Raw genomic sequence first — 20,618 nt, 5'->3', positions numbered from 1 at the left:
GCAGTGCTGGATGGACACATGGACAGGATGATCCCGAATGTGTCTTTCAACCTTGATGATCATTCTGAGATTCTATAAACATGTCTTAGCATACCCTAGAAAGAAGGCAATTCTAAGGCTTGTCCAAGACTACGGGCAAATTTAATGTGAGAGAAAAAAAAATTAAAACTGTATCTTACTGCACTCACACCATGCCACCTCTTTAACACCTTTGTTGTGATTCAATTCTGACTGTTTGAATCAACAGCATTTGGTAGAGGCTGTACTCTTAATAATTAAAATTCTCTGGGGAAATTGGAGGCAGATAATCTTTTTGAAAGAACTATAAAAGAGTAGTGCTTAAAGAAAATCTCATCTCTAACAGTACCCAGGGGCTCAAATTATAACAATATAGCATGTGATCACATATTGTTTTTCAGCTTCAACAGAAATGTTATAGAAAACATATACTGCAGGGAACACAGGATAAACTACAAGGAGCAATCCTTCTGGCAAAGGAATGGTTTCTTATTAGTATTAGGCTCTTACTGACAGTTTACTATCATTTAAAACCAGAAAATTGCATGCAATATTGGCCATTATCTCCTGCAGTAATGAGATATCCCCCCAAAGATTCATGTGAGTGTTTATGGTTCATTCTCATTTCATTCAGGAAAGTGCAGTCTGGCATTATGGATTATGCATTATAGAGGCATCTCAGTGATACTACTGGATAATGGTGGCTTATGGCTTCTCTGAATAGATTATTAGATTTATTTTTTTCTGCTTGAAATTCTCTTTCCTGCTAAAGCAATAAAAATGTTGAACTTACAGCATCAGTCTAGTCTAGCAAAACAAACTAGTTGACATAATCTATGTTGTTTTTACAGTTCACACTGTGTGCATTTATGAGAAAGAAAGGCAAGTGAGAGCTGCTATGAAACAGCTCTCAGAAAAGTCTCAGAATTTTCCTAAGGGAATTTTCTTTCTCCATGCACAGCTAACAAGTAGCAATAAAAACTCAGCCCTACAGTTCTTCTATTACTCAGAGACTTTGCTAAAGAACCACCAGCTATAATATCATTACCATAGTAATAGTTATTTGTTAGTCATTCTTCCAGTCACAGCAGTAAGGCAGAGTTCTCAGCTGATGTGCAGTGAGACTTCTAGAGATGGATAACCTTTCCCTGGGCAGTACAATAGTTTGTGTCTGCAAGTAACACCAGAGCTAAGCAGTGCCCATGGCAACTGATGGCTCCCCTCTATTTGTTAGGTACAGCCCAACTTCCTAAAGAACAAAGCTCTGAAGTTGTGGAGACATGCACGTGAATAAAATAAATGTCCTTTGCTTTCTGTTGAAGAAAAACATAGATGAAATCCTGGCATGGATCTGAGATTTGTATCTGATTTCTTCTGGATGGCAAGCTCACTTCATTGTTGGCAGTATGTTTTCTTTGAAACTCTTATCCAAAATAAATGCAGTAATTCCCCTAGAAAGTTAAAATAATCTCTTTTTTTTTTTTTTTGCCATCAACAAGACCAAATGTCATTTGAATTGTACATTTAGTTGCATTAGGGCACCATGATGTAGGAGGCAGTGTTCCAAACAGGCGTCCCCATGGAAAATACTGTGTTTGATCCTGTGGGGATGATGGTGTCCTTCTCATGAGATTGATAGGACTCTCAAGTGTGCAAGCAAAAGAGGGGAGCTTGGATTGTTAGGGAGGTTTGCAGACACAAATGCAATGTGTCTTCTCCTGCACCTTTAAAGAGGCTTAGATTTGGATGGCAGAAACATTGCTCTCAAATCCCGACTGTTCTCCCCACACAGGACAAGATAATCTCTTGTCCTGGCCACTGTTGACATTTTCACTGCCCTGGGGCCCCTGCTCACTTTGGCTGGAAGGGCTTGCAAACCTCTAACTCCTGCTTCTTCAGGTCAGATGAGACATGTTTGAAGAAGATAACTGTCAGAATTGTTTCCTTAGAAACTACTGGTTTACTGAGTAGTAAAGCAGAGATCTGTCCCAGTGGGTTGTGAGGGGAGCAGAGGGAAGCTTGACCCTCTGCCCCAGGTGCAGCTGTAATTATTTGTGAAGTAGACACTGCTCTTTGGGGCCCCTGATCCAAATGCTCCCCCTCCAAATACTAGCCACGAAAGGTGATAATTTTCTTTGTAATTCTGTGCTGTTTTCCTCAGAACCCCATTTATGCCCTGGTGTCCTTGGTGGAAGCTCTGGAGGCTGGCAACAGCAAGCACAAAACCCCTTATCACAACGTAATGCACACTGCAGGTGTGACATGGACGGTCTGTTATCTCCTTTTCTCCTTTTTAAGACTGACATAGCACTAAGTGCAGGAGACAGCTAAAGCCAGACAACACTGACAGGAACGCATTGGAGGCTTAAACAAAAAGAAATAATGAGCATATGGTACATTCCCACAGTGGTTGTCAAGACAGACAACAAATATCTTTGAAGGTGGGCTAGAGAAATTGAAAGCAGACAAATTCCAGAATGATGATCAACCACCACAGTTTGGGCTTGGCTGGCAGCTCAGAAAGTTGCTGGTCCACTCAGTGGGGAGGGTAAATGGTAGTGAAGGCTCAAACTGTGCAGGATACACATGTATCTCATTCTGTTCCTTTTCTTACTCCTGGTTATTGCCACAGCCAGAAAACGAAACAAAATGCTTTTTAGTCTGATCCTGTGTGACAGCTTTTTGGCACCTGTTATTAGTTTCATCTTTTCCCAGCATCTCATTTGCCCTTGCTCCCTGCATTGGCAGATGTTGTAGTGCAGGCAGAAGCGCAGCAGCAAAGGTATCAGTGAAAGGGAGGTTCCTCTGTTCAGTGTTTTGTGCTGTTTTCTTGTTACACCTTGGCCATTCAGGGGTTGCTCTCTTTGTGGCTGGTACCTGAAAACACGCACTTCTGTTCATTTGTGCTTCATTTCACTGGGGTCTCTTTGCTAATGAGTGTGCAGAAGCAGCCAAGGTAAGCAGTTCCAGGTGCAGGGATCTTTGCAGAACAGAGCAATGGCATCATCAAGGCAGATGAACCCAGATCAGCAGAAGCTGAGGCTGTTACTGCAGCTCAGGCCTCCTTGAACATCCCGTCATTCCATTCATGCACAGTCATTCTAAGCTCTGTAGAGAGGAACTGCTGAAGGAGAGGAATGAGAGAAACCCCTGGCTGAACGTGTTTTGGCCCAACAAGATGCCAACACTGTCTCTTAGATGGGCTATATAGAATGCCCATAAAAGTTGCCAGTCAACATCACTGGTGGCAATGTGTGTTGGTAACACTTTCTTCTGCACAGCTTGCTGAGAAAGCTGAAGAAGTGATGCTGTCAGTGTGTACTGTGTGGTGGAGCAGAGGACAGAGAGGTGCAAGCTCACAAGGCATAGCACAGCTCCTGCCCGGTCTTTTAGGCCAGTTTCAACTACTGTAGAGCTGCTTAAGCTCAGGAACAGCCTTTGTGCATATGGTCTGTCTTTCTGCACTCCCTTGATTGCCACATGGATGTTCTCAGTTATGAGGACAGACCTGGATTCCCTTCCCTGAGGGCATGCTGCAGGGCCTCCTGTAAACATGTCCTGAGTCTCCTGTCTTGAATGTAGACTCCACCTGTGTCTTGTATTTACTGAAAGAGATTTGGAAGGGGTCAGACTTTATCTATCTCAAGAGTTGATCCAAACGATTTTGATGGAATTTTGTCACTTGTTCCTGATTGTGTCTGAAGTAAATAAAAATTAAGTTAGATTTGCCACCAATAGAGCTGCCTACTCAAAATGGCCCATTAATCCTAAATTGGTCACTGCTGCTTTTAGGGCCATTAGTTAATGAAAATGCACTGCAGGCTGTAGTCAGTAAGACAAATACAACGTTGAGGAATGGAAATTGTAATGGATCCCATTTTTCCCTTTCAAACTATGGAAGAAGGGCAGTTTTCCCTTGGGGCTACTCTGTTTCAGACAGTGCCTGGATGGAGCAGCTGCCCAAGTGCAGCAGCCCTCCTGCCTGTGTGTTTTCCAAACAGCCTTTTCCCAGCTTGCTGCTTCCTGGTCTGTTCATCATTTAGCTGTGTCATTCCAGTGCTCTGCTTTCACCACTTGTCCAGATATGGAAGGTGATACCAGCTTTTGAAGAGTCCACTGGTGTCATGGGAGAAGGCCATTACATCCCTTCTTCCTGTTTGTAAAGGGACTGATTCAATGATCAACATTTCCTCTGTCTGTGGCTCACTAATATTGTATCTCTGCTGTGACAGATCTGGTCTCCTTCTGCAGGCCTTGAAGAATTAATGTACAAAATCCATAATTTCAGTGTTTACTTACTCCTTTTACTTACACTGGAAAAGACCAAGCTCTGTCAACATTATTTTTGTCTTCTCCTTGGGTGCAATCAGGGTTCAATGCAGCTGGGCCACCTCAACGGGTTAGACTTTTTCCATACACTCAGCTGATGGATGCCAGGTTATTTTTCTGCATTTTGTAAACTTTTTGGGTGATCCAGGTAAAAGACTCTGGTGCCAATTACCCCACCTGGAGTACTGCATCCAGCACAGGAAGGACATGGACCTGTTGGAGTGAGTTCAGAGGAGGACCACCAAGATGATCAGAGGGATGAGGCACCTCTCCTGTGAGAAAAGGCTGAGAGAATTTGGGTTACTCAGCCTGGAGAGAAGGCTTTGGAGTTCCCTAATTATGGCCTTCCAGTACTTGAAGGGAGCCTACAAGTTCTTGTAGTGACAGAACAAGGTAGAATGAGTTCAAACTGAAAGAGAGTAGGTTTAGATTAGTTATTAGGAAAATATTCTTCACTGTGAGGGTGATGAGGCACTGCAACGGGCTGCCCAGAGAAGTTGTGGAAGAGAGAATTGTGATGTCCCAATCCTGGGAGTGTTCAAAGGTGGATGGGGCTTTGAGTAACCTGGTCTAGTGAAAGGTGTCCCTGCCCATGCCACGGGGGTGGAACTAGATGATCTTTAAGGTCCTGTCAACCCAAACCATGCTATGGTTCTGAGCTGTCCTGCTGACATGCTAATGCTTTGCAAAAATCCGTGTTTAGTGAAAAAGCCTTTGGGAAAAAAAAAATCTTAGGTGGTGTAAATAAACGGGGGATATAAGCTGGGGACAGTGTGGGTGGACAGTGCTCAGGTGGAAAGGGACCTGGGGGTGCTGGTTGACAGTCGGCTGAACATGAGCCAGCAGCGTGCCCAGGTGGCCAAGAAGGCCAATGGCATCCTGGCCAGTATCAGGAATAGTGTGGCCAGCAGGAGCAGGGAGGTCATTCTTCCCCTGTACTCAGCACTGGTGAGGCCACACCTTGAGTGCTGTGTCTGGTTCTGGGCCCCTCACTTTAGGAGGGACGTTCTGATGCTTGAGCGAGTCCAAAGGAGAGCAACGAGGCTGGTGAGGGGCTGGGAACACAAGCCGTATGAAGAACGACTGAGGGAGCTGGGGTTGTTCAGCCTGGAGAAAAGGAGACTCAGAGGTGACCTTATCACTCTCTTCAACTTCCTGAAGGGTGGCTGTGGTGAGCTGGGGGTCGGTCTCTTTCTCCGGGCAACAACAGATAGAACAAGAGGACACAGTCTCAAGCTGCCCCAAGGGAGATACAGGCTAGAATTAAGGAGGAAGGTTTTTACAGAAAGAGTGGTCAAATACTGGAATCATCTACCCAGGGAGGTGGTGGAGTCACCATCCCTCGATGTGTTTAAAAAAAGACTGGATGTGGCACTTGGTGCCATGATCTAGTCGAGGTATTAGAACATGGGTTGGACTCGATGATCTTAAAGGTCTCTTCCAACCTAGAAATTCTGTGATTCTGTAATATTTCCCATCGCGCCTAACTGCCCCTACCGCTTTAGCAGCTCACTGTTACACAGTACAGTTTTCCAGATTTCTCACTGCTACACAGTACAGTTTTCCAAACTGCACCTGAGCACGCAGGAAATACAAAGGTAAAGTTAAAAAATAAAATAAAATAAAACATCTGCTTTAGCTGGCACGGCGGCACGCGGGTCACGTGGGCGTGCCGCCGCCAATCGGAGCTCGCCGCGGGCGCTCGCGAGGCTTCGGTCTCCATGGCAACGCTGGGCCCGCAGCCGTCCGAGCTCCGGCGGAGCGGCCGCCATGGTGAGTAGCGGGAGGGGCCCGCCCGGCATTCCTGCTCCATTCCCGCTTCATCCCGGTGTCCCGGCACCGAGGCGCTCCGCCCCGGGCGGCCGGCCCGCAGCAGGGGCAGGGGTGAGGTCTGTCGTCATGCGGGAGCCGCTCGGGGCAGCTGCGGCCGCCACCTGCCCTCCCGGGCATCCCTGCCGTCCGTGCAGAGTCTCTCAGGGCTTGGGGTTTGTGCGGGATCCGGTGGCCAGGTGGCTTATCTGCGTGTCAGCGTGGCTGATCACGAGTGGCCTGTGCTTATGTGTTTATTTACTAGTATAGTTTCGTTTCTCTCTGTAATGAATAGAAGCTTTCAACTAAACCCTCCAACAACAGCAAAGACGACATTAATTTAGTTTTCTGTATAATCCCTCATCTGCAATGTGTGGGACTTGGTGGGCAACATCGGTCTTGCAGCCACACTGTAAGAGTGGTTTTATTTAGTGCTGGTGCTGCTTCCTCGGCTGCATTGAGTTTCCAGAGTGTTTGTCAGGACCCAGGACATCCCGCTGGCTGTCCTGAGCAGCCAAGACCCCTGCCAGGGGGCTCGGAGACCCTGGCACAGAGCCCAAGATGCCTGTGGTTTTGATTATGGAGCAAGTTACCAATCTTAGATGAAGATCTGCAAGCCACGACAAATTAAGTAAAATGATAATGAATTTATCACAGGGTGAAAAAGTAGATTTTGAGGTTTTTTGAATGGAGATTCAGAGGGTCAAGATGGAGACATCTAGGCATGTCCAGCCTTTCTTCTTCTTCTTGGCCTCCATCTTCTGCTGTGATGTTGGTGCTTTTAGATTGGTTTAGAGTAGAAGCTCACTGTCTAACAGAGGTGATAAGTATTAGAAAGTAACTGTAAACATTGTATACGTAGTTTTTAGTATAAAGACATAACACCGCCCCAGGGGCAGGCAGAATGCCTCTGTCTTGCTGAGCAGACCTCGGCAGGCCAGGAGAAAGAATTTTATAGATAAGGAACAGTAAACAACCTTGAGACCGAGAAATGAAGAGCTCTGACTCCTTCTTCAAGCTTCAGGCTGGGAAAAGAGACTTTCTAACTTCTCTCAAGGTCACTCTGACCAGCTAGACACCCTGACAAGTATTGGTTGATCATCCAGGTATCCCAGGATAGCATTGTCACTGGAGCTTCCCCAAGGACAAGGTGATCAGATGAACTGTTTTATCTGAGTTACTACATTGCTGTCTCTCCCCAGCATCGGCCAAGCTAACAAAGTACATTGGAGTAAATGAAATGGACCTGCCTTTGCATTAGCTCTCCAGGGACTGTGGTGACAAACTCCCACTCGAGCCCTGTTGGGCCTCCTTGTCGTTCATGCTGCCTGCATGAGCTGTGTAGTTCTGATATTGGCCCATGCCAATAATCCTTTGAAATAGAGGCACGCATAAAAGGGCTACTTAGCCAGCTCTAAAATTACTTCCTTCTTAATTTGCCCTGGCAATAGTTGTTTCTGAGCGTCCTGGTTTAGGGCTGTTGAGAAACAAATTCAGGTTATCACTTAAGATCTCCTTCTTCATCCAAACCAGCATGGGCAGCAGGTCGAGGGAAGTGATTCCCCCTCTGCTCTCATGAGACCCCATCTGGAGTGCTGCATACAGTTCTGGTGTTTCCAGCTTAGGAAGGACATGGAGGTGTTGGAGCAAGTCCAGAGGAAGAATGTGAAGCTGACAAGAGCACTGGAGCACTTCCCCTGTGAAAATAGACAAGTTGGGGATGTTTAGCCTGAAGAAGAGAAGGTTGTGGAGAGTCCACATAGCAGCCTTCCAGTAACTGGAGGAGGGGCCCAGGGACGCCAGGGAGGGACTCTTCATCAGGAACTGCAGTGATAGGACAGGGAGTAATGGGCACTAATTGAAAGAGAGTAGGTTTAGATTAGATATACCGAAAAAAAAATGTGTATTGTGAGGGTGGTGAGGCACTGCAACAGGTTGCCCAGAGAAATTATGGATGCTCCATCCCTAGCAGTGTTCAAAGCCAGGTTGGATGCAGCTCTGAGTAACCTGGTCTAGTGGGAGGTGTCCCTGCCTGTGGCAGGGAGTGGGAAATAGACAATCTTTAAGAACCCTTCCAACATAAGCATTCTATGATTCTGTGAGAAGTCTCAAGAGTTTACATAAAAAGTAACAAACATAACATACTTTTCTCTGGGCTTTTGTTAGTACATATATGGAAGATATATCATACAGCTACATTATGCATGTGTAATGTAATACCAAGACATATTTATCCAAGAGCTTCATCTCCTGTACAGTCCTTCTGGTTCTGGTTCTCTGCCTCTGTCTCTCTGATTTTGTATGACTTTTTGGAGGTTACTTGAGCCCTTGCTTCCAAGTGCTGGAACTTTCTCACCCACTTATGAGAGGTGCATAGGGACTCAATATACTAGAATGTGGTTGTTTTTCACCATGCTAGTTAGCATGCTAACCCTGTGAAAGCAGTCATAGGAACTAGTCAGAAGGCAAATATTCACAGTGGTTATGCTCATTTTTCCTTATGTTTGTGCTTGTATCCTCCCCTGCAGGCAGAGCTGGGCGTTAATGAGCACCACCAGAACGAAGTGGTCAGCTACATGCGCTTCGCTCGCTTCAAGCGTGGCATGTGTCTCAAAACAGTGGATTCTTGTTTCCAGGACCTCAAGGACAGCAGGTGCTGGGTGGGGTGGTGCTGAGCAAGAATAAAACAAATTATCCTAGCAGAAGTGGCAGGTTTGAATACTTTATAGGGCAAGTTTTCTCCATTTAGGTTTGTATGTTCTTGTATTTTCCAGAAGTCAAATGCCTTTAAGCCCAAGCTCGTCGAATTCTTAGGAATTAACAGAGATATTGACAGCATGACATTGCTTCATATCTTGCTTCTGATATGTAAATTCAGTGCAAGGCTGTAGATGAATTAATATTTGTGAGTTTACTGGTTTAAAGAGAAAATTCAAATAAAATAACCAATTAGTAATGCTGTGGCCATCTAATAATGACTGACAGTGGATGTTTTTAGGAAACGTTGCATTATATGAGTGGTACCAGTGTAGTGAGATCTCATAACAAGGCAGAATTGTTACCTTTATCACACCTGACTCTTCTTGACCTCTCTGTTTAGACTCGTTGAAGAGACCTTCACGGTTGATGAGGTGATAGACATGCTGGATGGGCTGCAGAGTGTTGTACACAGCGAAGTGGAGTCAGAGCTCATCAACACAACTTACACCAACGTTTTACTTCTGAGGCAGCTCTTCTCACAGGCTGAGAAATGGTACCTGAAGTTACAGACAGATGTCTCTGACTTGGAGAATCGGTAACAGCTCTTGGACTATACTTGCAACAATAAGAAAACTTTAAAGTGTTGACTATTTGCATTCTTTTCCTAACCATAGAAACCTATTCTTTTACTATTGTATCAGTGATAGGTTAACTTCAATGTTTCCATCTATAAAATAGCAAGATACAAAATAATTTCAAAATTGTGAGCAAGATGTTTCATTAGTAATATTCTTACTTGAATTAATCATTTAAGAGCAAGTAACTGGACTCGATTAAAAACTTTTGTTGTCCAGTTAGATTATATTGTAATTAAGGATGCTAATCTATTGTAATGCATGTATCATGCATTGCATAACATGATCTATTGCATTTATGGTATTTGTGTAGGACTTCATTCTGTACTTCTAACAAGAATTTTACATGCCAGAAAAAGCATAGCAGCAGCCTGGTAAAATGTGTTTCTTAGTGTAGCTCTTAGTAAAGAAATGTCTCCTTATATTTTTCTTTGGTAAATAAATGCCTCTTTATTTTTTTTTTTCCAAGAGAATTATTGGACCAGGTTGCTGAGTTTGAAAAATCAGAATATACCTCTTCAAACAAAAAGGTAGAATTTTATTTTAATCAAATCATAATCAAATGTCATGTGGAGTCATGACAGATGTTTAAAATGCTTAGTACTGACTCTTTGTGCTCAGGAGAAAACCAAAAACCCACATTTTTTTTTTACAAAACAGTCTTTGAAACTCTCCAAAAAATCACATTTTGTATTTTGGCACCAAGACTCCCTCTGAAGTGTCTTGACTGTTTCCAGAGTGCCTGTTCTGCCCTTCTGGGGTGTGCCTCACACACCTCATCCCAAGGTCAGCCAGACCAGGGATATCTGGCAGTGTCTGCTCCTGGGTTCCCTTCCCTTGGCACCTGGGCTGAGACTGGGACATTCACTTGTGCCAAAAGGGACCCAAGAGCTGAGAAGATTGCACAGTACAGATATCACTCTAGTGTGTCTTGCATGAATATGGCTGCAAACCTTATTAGAGGTGTATTTATATATGTTATATTGTATTTATATATATAAAATACATGTTATTTTTAATACCTTAAATGAGAAAATTATTTGGAGCTTTGTAAATACTTTTAACTCTTACAGTCACTCAATTACTCCTTTTTTCTTTTGGTTGCTGTGGGATTGTCAGTGTTCTGTCAAACCACATTTGCAATACTTTTATGTCTCTGTGCAGTATCTTTGTTTAACTTAAGCTCAAAGTGAAGTCCATAACTTAGGAGCCAAGGAAGCAGTAAAAAATGAATTTGAAATAAAAGGCTGTTCATTTGCTTTGCAAAAGAAAGCTGAATTGACTATCAGTAGTTATTTTACAGGCTAGAGGCTTTTCTTCCCCCTTGAAATATGTATAATTTAATTTTTTCACCTTTATTATTTCTTTAGTCCACTGCAGATCCCATTAAACCAAAACTTGCTCCATTAAATGAAGGTGGATCAGAGCTGCTAAACAAGGTAAGAACTTGACTGTTCAGGCAGTTGAGGTCAATGACCATTCTGCTTATGCAAATGAACTGAATAACTGTACAGTAATATTTGTATAATGTGTCTGTCACTATATAGACATCACAGTATTATATCCCAGAATGTAAAGTAAAATACTAGTAAATTAATAAACATTGTAAGCATCAGAAATTTATTGTGCAATCTCTAACATGTATTGCAGTATCAACCCTTCTTTTGCAAAAACATTTTGGTCCTTGTAGTAATTTTTTTTCCATTTCATGGAGTAAAATAGTAAATTAGTTCCGTACAGCTAGCTGCTGCTTCAACAAAGAAGTAAATTAAAATATGCAGCTGGCTGAAATGACCAGGTTATTGAACATCTTCTGTATCACCTCAAGTCAATCTCATTACCTCCATTCTTTTTGTTTTGTAAGTTGGTTAAATTCCTCCTGAAGAAACAGGCACTTAAGGAATTTGGAATTTACTGTTTTTTAAAACATTTGATTTGTCACTTGCTAAACATTTTCAGAATTAGGAAACACTTTCTAGTACTTAATACTATCAATAGTTTTTATTAGGTATTGTACTATTGTACTCATTTCATTCACCTGCACTTTTCTAAAATGTCACACTTTTTACAGTACCCTTTTAAGGTTTTGATAATCAAGGTAATTATCAAGGAGTTTTATTTTCTGTCTTCTGTCCTCTATTCCCAAATGATGTGTTGAGTACAATGTTTGTCTCAAATTGTTGTTATTCACTGCAATAATTAAAGCATTCAAAGAATTCAGGCTTGTATTTTGCTTATAGGTTAATGTAGTTCTCTTCCAAAACTAATTTCAAAATCATAACAGTTTTTCTTGAATATGTACATCTGTTGTCTTTTTTTCCCCCCAAATAATTCAAAGTTGATGTGGTGAATTTACTCTGATGAAACATGGGTATTTCCTGTGACAGAACAGGAGATGCAGTAACCTGGTATTTGTCTCTTTTGAAAAGGAACTGCAGATAAATTCTTCCTTACCCATTGATTGAAAATATGAATTATAAGCAACAATGTGATTTGCATCCCTAAACATGCAGTTTTTAATCATGAATCTTGTTACAAACAAGATACTGTTCTCAATAATCTCAATGCAGTAAAGCATGTGTTTAAGTGAACAGCCCTATATGTTACAGTAGAATTGGAGACTTAAATTGCTTTCTCACTGAGGCGAAAAACCACAATAAATTAATGAATTTCTGATTTCTTGTGGAGGCCATTTTTATAAGCATTTAGGATCACTTTTGTTTTCTTAAGTTATGAAGTGTATTTTCTTCCCTGAAATATTTGCAAAATCTCAGATAGTGCCAGGGTGTTCACAAACATTTCTTGTTCTTTAACCCAAAGACAGTTGCTCATCTCCAAGAAGAAAATGAAAAATTGAAGACCAGACTCAAGACCATAGAAACACAGGTAAGTTGCCTGTAATCTTGGATGCTTAATGTTGGTTACATATTTTAAAATATCTAAATAAGAATCCCATGGTTATTATTCTTATGTTTTCAGTTAAAATACATTTCTGAGGTTTTAAATTTTCAATGTATTGCAGGCTACTGCTGCCCTAGATGAGAAATCCAAGCTGGAGAAGTCACTGAGGGATTTACAGATGATCCAAGGAGATCAGAAGGTGAATATAATTATATCCCTCTGCTCCCATTTAACACAGCTATTGCCAGCACATCCAAAATGTTGGTCTGTATGATGTGTTCCTGTTCTGGCAAATAGAAGAGTTTGAGTTAGTGTTGTTCCTGCTGACATTGTCTGTTCCTGCTGGTCTGTCAGTCAGCAGGTAATCCATAACATATTAGTTGATGTTATGACATGGATTCAGGAACTATCAGGAAGTAGTGTTCCAGAAGTCATATTCCCAGGGCTGATATTTGTATTAAAAGACACAAATCCATGTCTGTCTGTTTCTTCATGTTTAAGAGTGATACCTGTGGTCAAGGTGGTCACAATACAAAGCAGGGACCACAAGTCTCAGATGGGACTCTTTAATATTGAACATGGCTGACCTTTTATGTACTTTCTAATTGTTTATGCTTCTTCTATCCTAACTATCAGCTACAATAAATCAACATAACACTATTAGTAAAAAGTTACAGTGACTTCAGCTAACTTTCTAAAAATACTTTGTCCAGCTACAAAGTTCTCTTCTTATCTTTTTTCAATTCCTCACTTCTCTTAGTCTCCTTAGTTACAGCCTTGGAGAAAACTCCTTATCACCTCCTTCTTGCTTCTCAGCTTCTCCTTGCTCCTTTAGCTAACAAGCCTGCTGTTAACCCCTTCCAAAGATACCTAACCCAGTTTTTAGAGCAACAATAAAACACTCATTCTTTCACACATTTGTCACTTGATGTTGACAGGAACAAGCCAGACTTGCTGCTTGTTTGATGTTTTGCTAGTTCTCCCTATATCAGCATACTGTTAAAACTGTTTCATTGTTTATTTTTATTACTTGAGGTTCCTAATCTGTTTTGTAAATGAGGACTCCAGCATGGTGAGTTGCTACTGGCAAAAAAATGTAAGAAGCCTCAAGTCATGTTGACACAAATAAATCTCTTCAGGTCACCTGAGTATTTTTCCAAGTTTCTGCCTTTATTTGTCAATAATTAGAATTTTCCAAAGTTTGTTCATACATAATTGTGTCTTAAATTTAAAACATCTCAGTTCAGGCTTTCAACAAAATTAGAACAATTTAATCCCATTATTTTGAGTAATTGACTTTAAAATTCCTGCAATAGTTACAGATTAGGAAATAAGATTCAAGATAATAAAGCATTTCTATTTTAATTTTCATATTTTAATCCTGATTTCTTTTTATTTTGCTTTCTACCTGGTTTATGGTATGTACTTGGTTTCCTTAATATGTTAAAAGTTTACTTAGTAACTTTCAAAATTGTATTCAATAATATTTTTAGTAGGGAACTTGATTAATCAGTCATGACAAAGATTTTCTTTTTCTGTTTTGTTAAACTTTAAATCATTAAAGGTTTAAAACATAAAGGGGTGTATTAAATTCTGGATAATACTGTTTGTAGTGTTGAAAGATTGGAACCAGATCTCATCCTGCTTTTCTGGTTAAATATGAGTTGGCCTCAGTGTCAGGGCTGCTGAGTATCTTCAGCTTTTATGTCCTAATTTGCCCTCTGTAATCTGTCACTTTCTCTCAGTTGTTCATAAAGCAGTACATTTCAAACTCTTTGAGCAAACAAATGACTGCCAAACCACAACTGGTTCTTAGGGATCACTCATCAGATTGATATTGTTTTTTTTTTAATTAATAGTTAATAGATAGCTTCATGTAGAAAGTGTGAGTTATAGTAACCAGGAGTAACTGCTCTGTTGGTTCTGTTTAATTTGAAGATTTAGAATTTTTGCATAAATGACATATGTAATGGTTAGTAAATAACAATTAAAATGTACAAAATGGATGTAGTGCTTTTCAACACAGCAGCCTTGGACTCTGTCTCAGAATTCATACTAAGCTTTTCATCTGTACAGGTGCTACTATCCAGCTCTCAAGTCGTATGTTCCAGATGGAAAAAGGAGCAAGGCTTTCTTAGGTTTTAGATTTTATTGTTTTAAGGTGCTTCTAGTTCAGCCTCATCCTGAGTCATGACACTTTTGAGTTTGAAATTGAGCTTTAAAACCTGGGAATGTTTTGTGTTTGGTTTTTTGCTTTTCTTTAAATGAAAAGTCATAGAACAGTTACACGATTATTATGTTTTATGACTCAACTGATGTCCAGAAAAGTTTCAGTTGATTCTTCTCATAAGGAAACAGGAAAGTGGCTTTGAAATTGGAGCCTCTTTGTATAAGACACCTGAGAACGGTGCAATGTTGGTACCTGGCTGAGAGTGTGAACCCTAACACTTTCAGCCTTTCCTACCTGCCCCACACTAACAGCTTTGGAAATGTTTCAAAAACACATTGTAGTGTAGACATTCAGATCTTAAATGGTAATTTACTGTTTCTATATGGTAAATAATTTCTTGTAATATGATTCATCCTCTGGCTCTAACTAATTCCTAAAGAAGCGAAATACAGGAACTTAAAATCTCATCTTGGCTGAGAAGACATTCCAGCCATCTGTAAAAAGCATTTATTAACAAGATTTTAAGTTATAAATCAGTCCCTGCTCTAGCTCCTTTTTAGTTGAAGCACTTTGCAGGAGTAACTTGTACATCACTATTAAAAGTGAAGGTGTACCTACTTTGTGTGGAATTTTGCACTTAAAATTTTAATTCTTTCTTCTCTTGAATTTGACATATTTTAAATATTTTTTCTGTTGAAGAATAATGCAAACCAGGATATCACTGAACTGGAGAATAAAGTGGCAGCTTTGAAATCCCAGTTTGAGAAGACTTTGAATGACACTACTGCAAACCAAAAATTCTTGGAAGAAGACTTGGTGACAACAAAACATGACTTACTGAAGGTTCAGGATCAGCTATCCACAGCTGAAAAGGTTAGCATTTTACTGTAATGTGAAGATGCATTCCTTACTCACATTTTAACTGATTAGTGATTTAACAAGCATAAGCTACAAGATACAGAGTTTACCAGGCCACAGTTTTGCCCTTGTATTTTTGTTATTTCAGTGGCAAAGCACATGAAACATAAAATAGCAAACCCACAACTAACTGCATAGTTATAATAGATAAATATTTAAAAATTGACTATTTGTCTCAATAGAAAATTTGCATGAAAAACATATTCCCAATCTTCTGAAGACTTTTAGCTTGATTTTGTTAGAAAATGAAGTTGGGGTATCTATGCCTGCCCCAGCAATCTCATTTGAATCTACCAGCTGACTTTATCTAAATTTGACTAAGTTACAGAAAACTAGTATTGTCAAACTTGAGGAGGAAAAGCAAGTTGTTTTTTTTAAAAAATATATTTTCTAGTGTTCATAATATGTAAAAAATATGTTGATGTTATTATGCAGGAGCTGGAGAAGAAATTTCAGCAAACAGCTGCCTATCGCAACATGAAAGAGATTCTCACCAAGAAGAATGAGCAGATAAAGGATCTGCGTAGAAAACTTTCCAAGTAAGTGGTGCTGCCCTGTCTGTCTCAACAAGATCCTTGTTCTGGATCCATGCTCTGCTCCCATTTTGTCTCTTAAACAGGCTCTATATTTTCCCTTAAAAAGAAATTCTAGCAGGCTATGCTCTGATTTTTGACAAACCAGTCCTTTGAATGGATGTTTGGTGTGGTTAGGGCTGGTGTGTGCAACAGCAGCTGCCATGTAGCAAGTAATGAGAGAATTTAGTGTGGACAGCATACAGGATATTCATGGTAGATAAGTCCTCAGGTGCTACACACAGAGATACAGATGGGAGATGCTCCAGGTGCTTTGGCAATTGTTTGGGTTTGTGGGTAAGTCATTCCTTCATTCTATTTGGTAAACTGGCCAGTTTTAAAAGGAGAAAATAGTCTAAAAAGTAAATGCATTTGTCTGTGGCTTAAGTCATACAGTAAACCATGACAGAAATATGTCACTCTTGGGTGTAATATATTGCTTTGGTTTCTTTAGAGACAAAATGTCTTTGGGGAATTTCTAGTCTGTTTTAATTATTTTTCTGTTTATTCTTTTTTAATCCTCAGATATGAGTCAGAAGACTGAAATACCAAAAAGCATCTGATCTATCAGAAGTTGTCATGGAAAGAAAATGCAGGCTGGTATTATTTTTCAATAATTTTTGTTTTGAATGGTGTATTCTTTGCTTCTAGTGTTTAAAATAATTCTTTATTAATATTAATTTCACACTGAAACTCTTACCTTACTTCCTTGTAAACCTACAATTTATAGGTATTAGTTTCTGCAGTCATGTTTTTAATGGTTAACCATTGACATTCCTTGAGAAATAGCAAACAGGACCTTGTTGAAGAACTGAGAACATTCCCTACAAAAAAAAAGGAGTTTATTTTTGTTAAAAAAGGGAGGAAAAAGACCAAAAATATATGCATTAGAGTTTTTGATGTCTTCAAGGTGGAAACTCCAGTTGTTACTTTTGTGTAGTTAATGTAGTTATGAAGTAGCATTATATGTAAAAATTCCATCAGTGAAAGAGTAGGAGGAACCAAAAAGAAACACTGATTCTGTAATGTTACTTCCCACTGGACATGTCACAGTTCAGCAGTGTGGTCAGTAGCATTTTTCTAGAGGGTGTTTATTAGGTAATGAGATAAATATGCTTTACAGCCAGAGTCCTGGACTCTTTCAGATAAAGTTGTGCTTTTTCACTGTAATTGATTTAAAGCAATTTTGAACATCAGAAGACAGATTCTGATTTTGCCAGTATTCTAAATATTGAGATGATAATCTAAATACGCATAGGAAAGTTAGTGGAGAAACATTTTTGGGAGAAAAGTTATTTTAGATGTTTTCATCTCCTTTCTTAATGTAACCTCACCAGAAAACAGCTTACTTCTCTTGAGTCTTCTACTTGTAATTCTCTGCCTTGCATTTGTTTGTCAGTTGCTTAATAGTGCATTCTACTTGTTCATCTGTCCCTGTTCATATGTATCTTGTATTTTACTTCAAATAAAATACTATGTTTTCAAACATTTGATCTTTAAGGAGCTGGATTTTTTTAATAGGAATGTTTTGTATAGGTATTTTTTTAATATCTGTAAGACTGGGTGGCAGATCAGTAAAGAATCTTGCTGGAAATGAGAACATGTAAATTACAGATCCGTGCTCAAAGCCACGTCACATCAAACAGCTGTAAAAGAGAGTACCAGTGACAGGGCTGAGGGTGATGGGTTACAGAAAATGGCATTTAACAATGTTTTTCTCAGGAGTTGCTTGAACTGAAACATCTTTTTCCTCATTATTTCTTTAACAAGCAAAGCTGTTAAAATTGCTTAACTCAAATCTGCCATACACTTGCAGTCTGAGTTCTTCTTTTTTCTCTAAGTTTAAGTTTTCATGTTTTCTGTAAGTTCTGCTGTCTTTTGCCTCCCACTGTTTAAGTGAGGTTGGTTTGACATAAAGTCTCATGCCTGTGGGAGGATTTTATTGCTGTAGCACAATAGTAGAGAGTTATGGGGTGGCATCCTCCTCATCATTGACAGTTAAGATAATGAAAGGTATTCTTTTGACCCTTGTATAGTCACTAAAATGTTAGGTTCTTAATAGGCATGTACCAAAGAGCTTTTTGGCCTGTGTTTGCTCAGAACAACACGAGTACTTGTCTGGATGAATGTTATGGGTTTTTTCTTCATAATAACACACACTTTATGAGATCAATTACTGTTTCTAAAATGGCAGGTAAAGGGTGAAAAAAGCCAGAGATTCTCATGACTCCTGCTGGTCTTCTCATCAGTCTTTGACTCTAGAATATGAACTCTGTGATCAGCCCTAATTATCTGCATAGAAACCATCTCAGCAAGAAAGTACACTGTCAGCTTTAGTATATGGTTAAGTCTCAGTGAAATAAGTTGGCTTAGACAAGCATTGTTACACACCTTGTTACCTCCTCAAATGAGTGAGGCAAATCTTGTAAAGAACTGTGCAGTGCAAAGTGGAAACTCAGACTTTGATTTCCTGCCTTGCAGATTGCCAGTTTAGCAAGTGGGGGATCACTGAGATGCTCACTTTTTGTGCTGCAGAATGGCTAATTAAAAGTCTTGTGTGGAGCTCTTGATGAAATGCATCATCTTTGACAGGTGATGTACCTGTCAAAGAAAACCTGGAGCATTATACAGTTGTGATTTTTTTTTTCTTGAGATAGGTACAATATTTTGAAAATGGAAATGACATCTGAACCTCTCCTGACAGTGCCTGATGTTTCTAAAACTTCACTTCTTTCCCTGAGAAGTAAATTCTAATACTCCTTTTAGCAGCCTTTGTTCCTCATACTGCTCAAATAGACATCATCCATTTCTTCCATTTCAGTTGTTAATTCCCTAGGTATGCCTGAAGGGAATGTTTAAAAAGAAAATTCCCGTATGACTAGCTGGTCTGCAGAAATCAGATCTCTTTCAGGCTGGTTGGGGTTGGGTTTTTGTTTTGTTTTGTTTTTTTTCCTGCAGGCTGAAGAATATGTGAATGAAATCTAAGCATCCCAGCTTTGCTAGTGCTGACTCTGACAGCCAGCAAACAACCCTGTGCTCCAACAGTGACTTCAGTGGTTGTTAATAAATGAGGGGTCCTGCATGTTGCCATCCTAATGAGACCATATATAATTCAATGATCTTTAACTGTTAATAAAATACTCATTAGCCTGTTTTTCTCTTGTGCCTAATAGCCATTTTAAAAAATGTCCTAAGGTGAGTACTAATACCTCCATTGACACTTAGCCTGCAAGTGCACCTTTTTGTTTGATATTGAGACTGATATCTTGAACAGCTGAAATCTGGACATTTCCCACATACCTTGCTTTTGGGAAACCCAGTCATCTGCCAGGAGCTTAGATTTCAGTCCAGCCAAAACGTCTGTAAGATTCCTTAGTTTGATTTCCCTCTTCTGGCATTATAAAGGACAGGTCTTTACATCTGTGTGACATGAAATGCTGTGAAACCACAGTGAAATCTTTACTGCCTCAGGAAGCAAATGTGAATCATGTTGAGGTATCAGGTGGCTGAATGGATCAAGCTTAAAAGGTTTGATGTCTAGAAGGATGTGCCTTCTAAAACATTGTGAAGTAATTTGAAGGTAAGTTTGTATATGAGCAGGTAAGAATTGTTATCGTAATTGTTACCATGGTTATTTTTGTAACTGACTTTGAGCAGAGAATGTGCCTAGGGAGTTACCCTGTGATTGTTAATTTTGACAGCATCCCAGGGAAGGTGGTGTCCCAGGATTCCTGCCCTGCTCTGGCTGCCCACAGTCTCTCCCTGAAGATCTCTAGATGTGCCCTCCTTAGCAGGGTCTCCTCTTGGACATATCCTGACACATTAGGCAGCTTCTTTGGAGTCAGCTCTTCTCCAAATAAGGGTGGGTAGGTACATGTCATTCTGTTTCAACAGAAATTTTTGTTTGTTAATTATTGTGAAATTCTTTTTAGGAACTTCTTGATGTAATGCCTAGCAGTGTGCAGGACTGTGGCAGGGCAGCTCACGACTGACAGCTGCTGGTGAATAAGAGAGCTGCCCAGACACTTCCCCAGAGTGCAGGCAAGCCTTGACAGAGGAAGGGGCAACTGGCAGGTGACAAGCAGAAGAACTGACTGAGTAATCCAGCTGTCTTTTAGTGACATACCAGTTTCTAACTCTCATTTGACACAGGTCAGTTTTGAAGTCTGCGTGAATTAGGTACAATGCTATGAATCCAAACATTATGGAGTGAGTACCCTAAAAAAGTCACACAGTCAGAAGATGGATGGAGCTGTGATGCTAAGGAAAAGCAAGGAAAATAAAAAGAGAGACTGTTTTCAGGCATGCTTTTCTTGAGAGGTTGAGGTAAAGTTAAACAGTTTTAAGGGTGATTGAGAGGCTGGAAATAACTTCAGGGTACAGGCCTTAAAGGCATCCTCTACAGTTTGGAACTAAGCAGCAAGTAGTAGTGATAAAGTGGAATAATTGTAATCCTAGTCACTGCTTAGAGGAGTAACTGTAACGTCCAATTACACACAGAGCGATTGCCCAACAGTTTCATGCCTATGAGTTGTCAAAAATCCAGATGGATTCTTTCTTTTTCCT

At 40.2% G+C, this 20,618-nt stretch overlaps 1 protein-coding gene across 2 annotated transcripts; it reads left to right on the top strand.

The window, feature by feature from the left end:
- The first annotated feature begins 6,054 nt into the window (after positions 1-6,054).
- LZTFL1 (leucine zipper transcription factor like 1) lies at positions 6,055-17,540 on the top strand. Of its 2 annotated transcripts, none has more exons than XM_054273647.1 (10): positions 6,055-6,120; positions 8,685-8,809; positions 9,257-9,451; positions 9,961-10,021; positions 10,862-10,930; positions 12,312-12,377; positions 12,514-12,591; positions 15,277-15,435; positions 15,916-16,019; positions 16,578-17,540. In XM_054273647.1, exons 1-10 carry the CDS (start codon positions 6,118-6,120, stop codon positions 16,594-16,596), a joined length of 879 nt encoding a protein of 292 aa, XP_054129622.1. In that variant the 5' UTR covers positions 6,055-6,117; the 3' UTR covers positions 16,597-17,540. The 2 variants fall into 2 exon arrangements, with proteins under 2 accessions (XP_054129622.1, XP_054129621.1); XM_054273646.1 differs by having other exon boundaries at positions 15,262-15,435.
- Positions 17,541-20,618: the final 3,078 nt, after the last annotated feature.

Source organism: Melozone crissalis, unplaced genomic scaffold, assembly GCF_028551555.1.
Source record: "Melozone crissalis strain CALT ecotype California unplaced genomic scaffold, PUWL_Pcris_2 ptg000016l_1, whole genome shotgun sequence".
In the NCBI taxonomy this organism is placed as follows: domain Eukaryota; kingdom Metazoa; phylum Chordata; class Aves; order Passeriformes; family Passerellidae; genus Melozone; species Melozone crissalis.
Note: the sequence above shows the minus strand (reverse complement) of the source record. Positions and strands in the feature narration are given on the sequence as shown.

What these genes read in the sequence shown, in the direction of transcription:
- LZTFL1 (XM_054273646.1), top strand. An exon ending in GATCAGAGCTGCTAAACAAG is followed by an intron (nt 10,931 to 12,311) that starts GTAAGAACTTGA and finishes TTTAACCCAAAG; the next exon opens with ACAGTTGCTCATCTCCAAGA. An exon ending in TCAAGACCATAGAAACACAG is followed by an intron (nt 12,378 to 12,513) that starts GTAAGTTGCCTG and finishes AATGTATTGCAG; the next exon opens with GCTACTGCTGCCCTAGATGA.